We start from the raw sequence: 12,609 nt of genomic DNA on the forward strand, positions 1-12,609 counted from the left end.
AATTCTACAATTTAATCTAATTAATATTTTGATGATAATTACATTAATTTAACTTATAAAGAATGTGCCATTTTTATAGCATTTTTCAGCCCATTCATGAATGAGACATGTCTCTCCATTTCTTCTGGTGTACCTTCATAAAGCTCTCTAAAACATTGTGTTTCTTTCTCATAATAATTTTACACATTCCTTGATAGTTATTCATGTGTATTTTATAGGTTAATATTTTAAGAGAATTTTTTCTTTTCTCTTTTAACTATTGAATTATGTATTTCTCTTTTATCCAAGCACATTACTGAAAATTTGTTAAACAGACAAAATACTAACAGTTTTTTCTTTTAGATTATCTATATATAATCATTTTCTCTATTAATCATTCAAAATTGAAGTTTTTAAAAATTTGCAATAAGTTCATGGAAAATATAGTTAACTTTTAATGCCATTAGAGTATTATCCAGAGGCAGCCAACTTACGAGAGGTATTCCTGTCACAAGGACTGAACGAAATAATTCCATATGCCAGGACACTTTCTATTCTAGATAGATAGATAACATATTGGCAGACTTGCCTGCTTTGGATCAGCATTGTGGAATGGTACATTGCTAAAGCTTCCTCTTTTGAATAACATATTTTAACTATGCATGATAAGAAATTTTAACTTGCAACAATTTTGATAAGCTGTTATTAACACAATTTATTTACTTAAGACCCAGTATGTCCCAGGAACCATTTGTATACACCCGTTCTTACCTACTATGTCTTTAAAGTTTGTCTCCAAAATGGTGGGCTGCCTTGATTCTACCCCAGCCTATATTAATCAACAATTTGAAGATTAGCGATTCCACTTGCATGTGGGAATTACTGACACTCTGCCCACAACAATGAGATATAACCTTGGACTGAGAATGAATAAACATTCCCCACCAACTGTCTCTTCTTTTTCTTTAAATGTCTTAGTGCTAGTCAAACAATCTTTATACTATAAGGGATATCAAGAGATGCTTAACATTTAGAAATCAACCATTAAAGAGGTAGAATGGGGCTCTATCGTAGTCTGTTTTGTACTATTATAATGAAATACCAGGCTGGGTAATTAACGAAAAACAGAAACGTATTTTTAACAGTTTGGAGGCTGGGAAGTCCAAGATCAAGGAGCTATTGTCTGGTGAGGGCCTTTTTACTATATCTTCACATAACAGAAGGCAGAAAGGGAAGAGAGGACAAACTCCCTTCATCAAGCCCCTTTATAAGGGCATCTAATCCCATTCACGAAGGAGGAGCCCTAATAGCCTAGGAACCTCCTAAAGGCCCCACCTCTTAATATTATCACATTAACAACACCTGAATTTTGGAGGAGACACAGTCAAATCATAGCAAGCTTCATTATTTTTTTCTTGGAGTTCTCAGTTGTCTATGTCTTCTAATATTAAAAATAGCTTTGGATGTATCACAGATGCATCATCCAGAATTTGGACTCAACACTGTCACTACATGAGCTCCATAGACATTAAATTCAAGCCAGGCTCTCTAGCAAGATGTAAAATGCAGTCAGACCACCAGCTGGATTCAAGAACCACCAAAGACATCATTATCTGGGTAGGCGATGGAGTTGGTTGGTGACTATCAAAGTGAAAGTGGGTCACTCAGCAGCCTGAAAAAAAAATTATGTGTGAAACATCACAAAAGCTTCATTTGGAGCAATGTGTTACAGCTCTGGGTTGCTGAGAAACAAATCGTGCCTCATAAGACACCCTAGCAAGCCGGACTGAGACTCATTGCTCAGTGTGTGTGACTGTGACGTGCTGAATGCAGAGACAGACTGCAACAAGAAGAGTTATTATCACAGAGAAAGAACAGATTCTCACCAGGTGAAAATGGCTTCTCTGGTCATTTCGGGGAGGTTCACCATGGGGATAAAGTTCTCTTTCACAAACCTGTCTGGTACAACTGAAGAAACTAAAACCAAAAGTAGATGTTCATATTCTGGATGCTGTCTTCAGTTAATTACAAAATGAAGTTCTAGAAATGAAAAGCCACCTCCTTTCTTGGGCTGCCAGGCATCTCTGGTGTGATTTATTTAACATTTAATGCATAGGACTTTAGACTGTTCCCAGAGGTTTCACTTACCTTAGTACTCCGTAGCACTGCCTGCAGAGATTCGTTCTAAAATGCAAATCTGACTTTTTCAATCTGCTGCTTAAAACCCTTTAATGTCTCCCCACGGCTTTCAAGTAGAAATCCGAATTCCATAAGATGACATAAAAATCCCTTCATGATACGGCCTCTCCAAATTCTTTAATCATTACCCAACTTATAGTAGTCAATACTCCAAAAATACAGAACTACTTGTATGTAAAAAAGTGAAACATATGTTGTCTCACACCTTGGTGCATTCGGCACGCCTCACCTCGCCAGCTCCTCTCCTGTTCATCCTTCGCAACTCAGCTCACGTATCACGTCCTCGTTACCATCCTCCCCATGCCCCATTCAGGATTAGATGCTGTTCATGTATTTCCCACAGAACTTATCACAGCCTACAATAATTGCCTCTTCGCTGGTCTGCTTCCTAACTCCTGTAAGGCAGAGAAAGTGTCCCTTAGTTCTATACCTCTAGGCAGTGTTGTACATATAAGATGGTCCATAAATGTTTCCTGAATAAATACACTAATTAATGGCCATAAAAATCTTGGAGGGGAAGGAGAAATGGTTGAGAGATAAGGAAAGGAAATTGAGCAGAGTGATGTTGGTAGGTGACTTGTCCAACGACATCAATCACATTGACTTTTAATATGTTTTAACTACAGAATCACAGGTGTGCATACAGTGAATGCTGGACTATTGTTGCCACTGTGATCTGTGTATAAACAGAAACACAGCCACCCTTGCTTGTTACCTGAAAATAGGTGACCGTCATTGTTTCCCTCCATTGTGTTCATATGTATGAAGAAGACGTAAATCTTTGTGAGTTCAAATATACAAGTCTAAATTGAACATGCTATTGGAGAGATTTTGTTTTCCTCTTTTGCTTCCATCATGATTTCTCCTTCATATTTTTATATAACTATTGGAGTAAAATAACACAAACTTATCCTGTGGGCACAGATATAATCCTGCCTCAGATTAATTGAGCTGAAGTGGAGAAATTGCAGCTTCCAAGTCTCCTTGCAGCCACCTGCTTTTCTGCATGTTGAGGTTGATGCAGCTCCTGTTTTTTAGCATGAGAAATGAGAAAGGATGCATTAGTGACACAAAAGGCTTTAAGCAGCTCGTGGCTTTTTCACTCTGAAGTCTAAATCATGCAGACTTTAAAGAGTGGGCATAAAATCAGAGTGAAATGATGACAAAAATTCTGTGGTGGAAAAAACTGTCCACACTGCACATCTAAAAATAGGAGAACATAGGTCTACAATGTATCATTCTGAAAACTTCTCCGCCTGCTCACTGGTCAGAAGTTTTAAATCAAGCTTGGAGTGAGTTATTACATGCTTTTCTTGGCCCTTTATTGCAACAATACGAAAGAGGGAGATATTAAATAGTAAACAATAGTAAAGATTATTGCAACAAATGAGAGCATATGGGTGCTACTCGCCATATTATCACACATGCCTGTGCATTTAAAGAAAGCCCTGACCCGGTGGAGTCACCTGGGTAAGACAAGGACAATCTCCATTTGCCCTCTCACAGAAAGAAGTGACTGTCACCAGATGTCACAGGGAAGAGATCCAGGGAATGTATTTAAATAATAAGAAGAGGCAGGCACTTAGTTTAACATTTATTGTTTCCCCCGCTCCCCAGTTGTTTTTCTTCTGAACTACCTTTATCAAGTAATAATTTTGAGTGGCATAAGAGAATAGATAATTAAAAGATAAATTAGACACAGTCTCTGCATTTTATAAGCTTAAAGTTTAAAAATTTAATTAAAATGAAGTTTCGTATTGTAAAGAAAAAGATAACTGAAATCCCTTATGTAGTAAATTTTAAAATTGTGTCAGTATTATTTACTATGCTATTATACATATTGATGGACTGTTTAGGGTTGGGAAAACTTATTTTGCACTAAAATACTTTCCAGCTAGTCCATTGTGTTAAATATTAAGCAATGCAAATATCAAAAACACCTTTTAAAAATAAAAATAATAACATATAATTAAATTCTGGATGAGGATGACCTTTCTAAGATTAAAAGCAATGAAAGAAATCACAGATGAAAATATAGATGTATTTATACATGTAAGAAAATTCCATATGCCCCAAAAGAATATAGCACAACTTAAAAGGCAAATGAGCTAGAGATAGATTTACAAATATGTCATGCAAAGGGTTAATATATGTAATAAAGAAAGTATTATAAGTCAGTATAAATGATAAAATGGCAATTGAGAAATAGATAAAGAACCTGAACATAAAGTTTATAAAGCAAGATATATGGTTCTATAACAAACATTAATATGTGGAAAAATTATCTACTACAATAATAATACGCAACTTCAAACAAGGTACCACTTTTTTCCAATCAAACTTGCAACTATAATTTTTAAAATCATAATACTTGGTGCTAAATAACAGTGGTTTCTGGGGTACTCAGGTAAAAATACAAATTTATAGAAATTATTCCAGACCCACCAAGCAGAATCCCAGGATAGGGACCCAGGAAGCAAGTTTGGGAAACTCTGATTCATTTGGTTTGCAATAAGACCTGGGAGCCGTCACCTCCCATCCCCATCCTAGGTGATCTTAAGATAAGGCAAGCTTGGAAAATATTTCTCTAAGCAGTGATTCTCAACCAGGCTGGGAAAATGTAAGAAATGCTGACATTTGGGTCCTACCTCCAGAAATTCTAATTTAATTACTGTGGGTTTGGTTTGGGTATCAAAATTTTTAAAAACTCTTCAAGTGATTCTAACATGTAGCCAAAGTTGAGAACTACGGCACTAGAAGGTATAATAAAATGAATATTTGCACTTTACAAATGGAAGTGAAGATTGGTACAACCCCTTTTTGCAAACAACTCGTTGTTTGTTGCTTTTTGTGAAAATAATATTGTTTTCACTAAACATTACAATTTTATAAATTCATTCTATCAGTGTAATTTAAATATAGAAAACTTTTCTGAGCAAAAATGTTCTTTGTGTCTGATTAATTCAATAACAATATTTGAGATCAACATAACTGCTCAGTTATATGTTAATGGTTTAATAAACAATGGTACATTCACTTAACAAAGTACTATACTCATTTAAAATGTGCATGGCCGGGCGCGGTGGCTCACGCCTGTAATCCTAGCACTCTGGGAGGCCGAGGTGGGCGGATCGTTTGAGCTCAGGAGTTCGAGACCAGCCTGAGCAAGAGCGAGACCCCATCTCTACTAAAAATAGAAAGAAATTATATGGACAGCTAAAAATATATATAGAAAAAATTAGCCGGGCATGGTGGCGCATGCCTGTAGTCCCAGCTACTCGGGAGGCTGAGACAGGAGGATCGCTTGAGCTCAGGAGTTTGAGGTTGCTGTGAGCTAGGCTGACGCCACGGCACTCACTCTAGCCTGGGCAACAGAGTGAGACTCTGTCTCAAAAAAAAAAAAAATAAATAAATAAAAAAATAAAATGTGCATGTATGTTTTTTGTGTTGGGGAAAATATAGTGTTAAGGGAGAGAAGCAAGGTATAAAATTATGTTTACTACATGGTTATGACTTCATTAAAATAAGCATAGCAAAAAGATGGAAGAAAATATTCTACATTACTAAAGGTAGTTATCTTTGAGCTAAGGGGGTAATGTATTTTTGGAGATTATTTTCTTAGTTTTCTGTATTTTCCAAAACTTATATATTCACATTTTCTGCATTTTCCAAAACTTATATATTCATGCTAGATCTAATTAAAAACATTTATAATTTTTAGTTATAGTAAAGTACATAGGACATAAAACTTAGCTTTTAAACAATTTTTATGGGTACAATTCAGTGGCATTAAGTGCATTCACATGGTGGCACAACCATTATTCCATCCATCTCCAGAACTTTTTGGTCTTTTCCAAATGAAACTCTGTACTCAGTAAATAATAACTCTAATGGCCCTCTTCCCAATCCCTGGTAACCACTACTCTACTTTCTGTCTTTATGAATTTGACTACTCTAGGAAACTCATGTAAGTGGAATAATGCAATATTTGTTCTTCTGTATCTGGTTTATTTCATAATGTCCTCAAGATTCATCCATGTTGTAGCATGTATCAAAATTTCACTCTTTTTTAAGTTTGAATAATGTGCCACATTTTGTTTATCACTTCATTTGTTGATAGACATTGGGTTGCTTTCACCTTTTGGTTATTGCAAACAATGCTGCTATGAACATTAGTGTACATATATATGTTTGAGTATAAGTTTTCAATTTTAGGAGAATATACCTAAAAGTAGAATTGCTGGATCATATGGAAATTTTATGTTTAATTCTTTGAGGAACTGCTATAGTGTTTTTCACAGTGGCTGCACCATTTTACGTTCCTACCAGCAATGCAAAAAGGTTCCAATTTCTCCACATCTTTAGCATTTTTACTTAACTAGATCAATCACCTTATATGGAAATTTTTCTAAAATGTATAACTCACTTTCCAGCTTTATCTTCAAAAGAAAATATTGAATAAAATTTATTTTTCTTTTACTACTTACACACACCGATGCCTCCTTAAGAACTATTGCAATATATATTTGTTTGTGATCTTGCTATGTGCCAGATACTGCTCCCAATTATTTCCATAGAACAGATCAATTTTTTCAAAATTCTGTAAATACGATCCCCATTTCACAGATAAGTAAATAAGGTACACAGAGGTTAAAATTTTTTTTTTAATTTTTTTAAAACTTTCCCAAAATCACATGACTAGTAAGTAAGAACAGCAGGATTCAAAGCCATGCTTTTCCACATTTTACTAGACTCCTCGCCATCTAAGACTGTTTGTCTCTTTTATAAATTCCTTTATGCTCTTAGAAAACCTGTGTATGCTGTTTAATGCTTTGTTTTGCTTTTCCTTCTGGCATTATCCCTTGTGTTTATACCTCTAGCCATTTCCTCCTCTCCAACCCACATGTTGATACTGATAGACTGTCCTCAAGAAAAACAGATTTAAAACGAGGGTTAAAACTGTGTGAAAAGTAAAAGTGCATAGGTTCTGAGAGATAATTTGAAGGGTGAACCTAAGGGTAAAGTATATGAGCTTAAGTATTTAGCTTTCATGGTATCTATTTTGGTGACTGAATGACCTATTTTGCTTATTTCTGACTTTCTTATTGTGTTTCAGCTCCTGAGCCTGCTATCATGAATGGCTTCTGAATAGGAGTTCTTACTCCTACTTATATTGTGTAATACAGTGTAACTTATCTTTTTAAAAGCTTGCCCCAAAGCAATAAATATACTCTCAATGTCTGAAATTCTCTCTTTTAATGTCTACTTAATATTGTCATATTACACCAAATAGAGAATGAAGGAAAAGGCTTTTGGTATTCAAAGTGCCTGGTCCTACATCAAGGTTATTCGAACCACAGATTACAGCTGTCATCAATATTGGCCAGGAATACCCTTGCAGAATTTACTATATGCCATAAATATATTTTCTGGGAAGAGTAGGCACGTGTTTCTGTCCTTGTGTAACAGGTATATTAAAAAATGCTGAGTATTTAACTGTCAAAAAATCAAACCTACTTATTTCCAATGAAGTAGAAGAGGTCACTAGTTAAATAAATACAGCAGTGAGTCCTTCTGTGTATTAAAAACTTTTTCTTTAATGTGAATCATCAGTATGTCCCTCACTCCATATCAGATCACCATCTATTTTTCTGGAAATTAAGTTTTTCAATATCAACATTTCTTAAAGGTTTCTTTTCCCACACTTGTAAGATTTTCCTAGGAAACAGGTGAACAAAAGGAGTAAAGCTGAGAGGAAACTGTTTACTCAAAATACAAAAGGAAAACATAAATAAAGTTTTTTGTAGAAAAGCTCTAGCAGCCCAGACACCCTTAAGTTGATTAATAAGTGATAGACGTAATTTTCGTACTACTAGGTTTAGAGTTAATTTCCATCTAAATATTCCAAGTAATTTTATTCAACAAAATCAGAGTAGGGGGAACATAAAGGAAACAATCCCACTGTTTTGTTGAACAAAACCAGAGCTCTGAATGAGCTGAGGTAGATAACCATTATATTACTCAATGATTTTGTGACTGGTTAACAGCTTAAGCTGAAGATAAAAAAAAAAAAAAAAAACCAAAGTGAGAGTTGTACCTTATGTCTTTTAAGAGTGTGTTTCCCTGATCTAAAGTTTTGATGATATATAAAACCTCCCCTAGACTCCAAGGTTTGATCATTTTAACACTGTTCTGACTAAAACAGCAATACTGTTAATAGCAATAAATAAATTCTGGTGGTTCAACTAACATTTTTAGCAGCCTTCCATACTGAACCTTACAAATGTACTATAAACTAACTCTATTGGTTTTTGTCACACAAAGAAGGAGTTAGTCCTTCTCTATTCATCTACATCCAACTTCTACTAAACACGCAATCCTGTGCAAGTTAACCGCCCTGGAGTTCAGCCTCTATTCTCTGAACTTTGGCTTTTCTAAATTTCTATTACTTTCTGCTACCATTCATTTCAGTATTGCTTTATATTTTCTTAAATTTGTGTATTTTCCACACATACATTATATTTTATTATTTTTAAGTATCACCCACATTAATTAAGCTAAACTGATTATATAGTAATATTTAAATAAATTCTTTCCAATCAATAATAAATTTGTTCAAAGAAGAAATTGTTGAGAGCAGGGCATTTTGCAGGCTTGATTAAATTATGTGAAACTAGAGCGATGAACCAGGTGAATTGTGGGTGAACCCCAGAAACGTGGGTTTTCAGCTGTTAAATCTCCTCCATCCCCCAAACAATAGCTTTTTTAAAAAAAAAAAAAAAAAAAAAACTTATTGCAACTGATAAACATCCAAAAAATTGCAACCTCTTAATTAAAAGGCATTTCTTTCTATTTTATGATAGTCACGAAGTAGTGCAAAAACATTTAAGGAAACCTCTGACCATGGAAAAATGAGGTTTGAGAAAACAAACATAAAGATTCACCAAGCAAATAGAGTGGAATTAAGAGTAGAGTTGAAGGCTGGGTGCTGTGGTTCACGCCTGTAATCCCAGCACTTTGGGAGGCCGAGGCAGGAGGATGGCTTGAGGCCGAGAGTTTGAGATCAGCCTGGGTGACATAGTGAGACTCCATCTCCGCAAAAACATAAAATTAGCCAAGCATGTTTGCATGGCATGCACCTGTAGTCCTAGCCACTTGGAGAGGCTGAGACAGGAGGATCTCTTAAGCCCAAGGAGTTAGATACAGTGAGCTATGATTGCACCACTGCACTTCAGTCTGGGTAACAGAGTGAGAAAAAAAAAAAAAAAGATAGAGTTAAAAATAGCAAGACAGCTACCACTTTTTTTTTTTAGTTTTATTTTATTTTTAGTTGACAAATAATTGAAAACTGTATATATTTATGGGGTACAAAGTGATATTCTGCTACATGTATACATTGCGGAATGATCGAATCTGAGTAATTAGCATGCTCATCACCTCAAATATTTATCATTTCTGTGTGATGGTAACATTTCATACAAATTTAGTATATGTATTCTCTTAGAAGTTTGGACTGGCCTTCAAGTTGCTGGATTCCAGCTGAAAGAAAGAAAGAGAAGGATGAAAGGCGGGAGGAAAAACGGGAGGGAAGGGAAACCCTGATGTATTCTTCTAGAGCTTAAGAAACTTCATCTGACAGGTTTCACAGAAACCAAAAGCAAATTTATAATGAGCCAAAGCCTCAATGAGGCCCCTAAAATATCTGTAGTTTGGTTTGAAATGACTAAGGGTGAAAGCATCAGCTTATGGAAAACAAGGAGTGCTTCCGCCGTTGGCCAGCGTTCCAGGCGATGGATGTTGGTGAGCAATACCCTTAAACAGCTGATTTACTGCCAACAGACAAAAATGCTGGAAGCACATCCAAAAACTCATCTGCAATTAAAATCACAAGCAAGTGGTCACTCTGTCCATCTCCCTTACCAGAGAGGTGACCCTGCTCCTGGCAACCACTTCCACGCAAGGGCCACGGAGACACCTCCTTCCTCTACTCCTCTTCCCTTGGCCTCAAAAATCGCTATAAAACCTGCCTTGCTCTGACTCCCAATCGCTTTTGTAAAGTGGGGTGGGGTGGGGGTGGAGCCTTTATTTCTTTCTCCTTCCCTCCCTTTTATCTTTCCTTCCTTCTTTTCTTCTTTCGTTCCTTCTTTCCTGGCTTTCTAACTTCATTGTTTTAAAAAACTTTTCAGATCCCCTCACTCCACTAGAAACCCGTCGCGGGCGAGACGGAGTCAGGCACAGGCGGCGGGCCGTGCCTTCGCCTTCGCCAGCACCATCTGGCACCTGCGATTCGTCGCCACTTTCCGCCCGCTCGGAGGTCAGAGTGGAGGCAGGCAAAGGACACACAGAGATGATGTGTCCCAGTTCTTCTGAAACTTTCAGTTGACCGCACCCCCTCCCTCCGAAAACCCTCTAATCATCCATCAAGCCAGAAGAGTACAGTGGCCTCTGCCCGGCCTTTGGAGTTGCAAAAGAGGCGAAGCAAGAAAAGCCAGACGAGGTTCGCCCCTTTGCTTCCTCCACCGCCCAGCAGCGGCGGGTGCAGAGCGGCGGCGCGGCCGGAAGGGGCCGCTGTTTGCTCAGAGCAGCCGCCGCGGCCCGCGCCTCCCACGGCCGGGCTGGCCCAGCCCCGCCAAGTTCTAACAGCCCCCAGTCGAGCGAGCGCCGAGAACGAGCGCCGCCCGGGCAGGAGCAGACCGCGTGCATGGCGTAGAAGAGCCAGGCTGCGGCGCGCGTCGGAGAGGCTCCTGGGAAACTCCCACGGCCCTGGGACTTTGGAAAGGAGAGAGCTAGGAGCCCCTGCCTGCGCAAGTCTGCAAGTGAGCGCTCAGCCCGGCACCTGTTCCTCCCAAGCCACAGCCTTTCCTCCTCTCGGACCCGCGCCTCTCCGGACGCTCGCCCGCTCCCGCGATGAATCCGGTGCTGGGCAACCAGACGGACGTGGCGGGCCTGTTCCTGGCCAACAGCAGCGAGGCGCTGGAGCGCGCGGTGCGCTGCTGCACCCAGGCGTCCGTGGTGACCGACGACGGCTTCGCCGAGGGCGGCCCGGACGAGCGCAGCTTGTACATCATGCGCGTGGTGCAGATCGCGGTCATGTGCGTGCTCTCGCTCACCGTGGTCTTTGGCATCTTCTTCCTCGGCTGTAACCTGCTCATCAAGTCCGAGGGCATGATCAACTTCCTGGTGAAGGACCGGAGACCGTCTAAAGAGGTGGAGGCGGTGGTCGTGGGGCCCTACTGACCGGTCCTCCGGCTCCCGCGGCAGCCGCCCCCATGCCTCCCCACTTCGCCAGCCCGGCTGCGCCCCTCACCATCAGAGACCGGGCAAAGCAAACCTGTCGGAGTCAATCATTTCTCTTGACTTAAACCTTTCGGGATGAAGCGACCGGTTTCTCGCTCACCCTCTGAAAGTCCCCATGCCTGTAGGAGAAGAGCATCTGACTTCTGGACTCGGCAGCAAGTGGCAAGAAGAGGGTGATTTGGGCGCAGAACTTTGGAAGCTGCCGCTTGCGTGAGATGTGGGGAGACAGACCGGGCGAAGGCCGTTCTGCACCCGCAGGTGGGCCAAGCGCTGGGGACAGGTGAAGAGGGCGGTCAGGGGAGAGACCCAGCGGCACCGAACAGCTGGTGACCGGAAAAGTGACTTGTTTATACGCCACACAGCAGACCTAACGGGGACGCACAAATCCGTGTCCGGATGCGCGCCCACTCTCTCCTGCTCCCTCCAGCCCTGGCGGGGAGAGGCGATAAATACCTTTGATCAATTGTAACGTGCCGTTTTAAGGGATTTTGTTTGTTTGCTTGAATACAAATATTTGATAAGTCCTTTTCTGCCCCAGTGGCCTGTTTGTCTGCCTGGGGGTAGAGTTTTGTCATGGGAGAAGGGGTGGGGGGAGGGGAGCCTGCGAATGTGAACGGGGTGAGTCGTTTCTTTTAGTGCATTTCCAACTGGGTCTTTTTTGGGGGGAGGGAGCGGGCAAGTGTTCCAGCTGACCCCGGGACAGAGACCCAGTATAGAACTCGTAGCTCGTGACTGCACGGTTTACGCCACAAAAGTGCTCTTGACATCCGTGACACCGTTTCGACTTTTTTTTTTTTTCTTATTTAACATTTCCTTAATAAATGCAACATTTAAGTGTTTTGTTCCTGGCCTCCTGGTGGTCATTCTGCGCTCCCTGGCAGGGTGGGGACCGGCGGTGGTGAGTCTGGTCGGGGAAATTCGCCTTGGAGAGCTGCTATTCAACTTGTGGATCCCATGGAGGGGCGAGGGTGGGGCGAGACGGAGGAGCCCAGGGGTGAGTGAGACGTAGCCAAGCAGGGGGCACAGGGCGGTATTGCAGGCAGCATCGTTTGTTTTCTCTTATAGTTAATATTTTATATTTCATTTAGTCTCAGCTCTCAGGTAGGTGAGACGACAGGAGGGCCCCGCGGGAAG

General features: G+C 40.1%; 1 protein-coding gene across 1 annotated transcript; it reads left to right on the plus strand.

Annotated features, from left to right (window-relative positions):
• The first annotated feature begins 10,886 nt into the window (after nucleotides 1-10,886).
• Nucleotides 10,887-12,315, plus strand: RPRM (reprimo, TP53 dependent G2 arrest mediator homolog). Its single transcript, XM_069472535.1, has one exon. The coding sequence runs from the start codon at nucleotides 11,086-11,088 to the stop codon at nucleotides 11,413-11,415; it is 330 nt and encodes a 109-aa protein (XP_069328636.1). The 5' UTR covers nucleotides 10,887-11,085; the 3' UTR covers nucleotides 11,416-12,315.
• Nucleotides 12,316-12,609: the final 294 nt, after the last annotated feature.

This window comes from Eulemur rufifrons, chromosome 1 (genome assembly GCF_041146395.1).
Source record: "Eulemur rufifrons isolate Redbay chromosome 1, OSU_ERuf_1, whole genome shotgun sequence".
In the NCBI taxonomy this organism is placed as follows: Eukaryota; Metazoa; Chordata; class Mammalia; order Primates; family Lemuridae; genus Eulemur; species Eulemur rufifrons.

Bases quoted from the DNA above. Each gene is read 5' to 3' on its own strand.
- RPRM (XM_069472535.1), top strand. From the start codon at position 11,086: ATGAATCCGGTGCTGGGCAACCAGACGGACGTGGCGGGCCTGTTCCTG.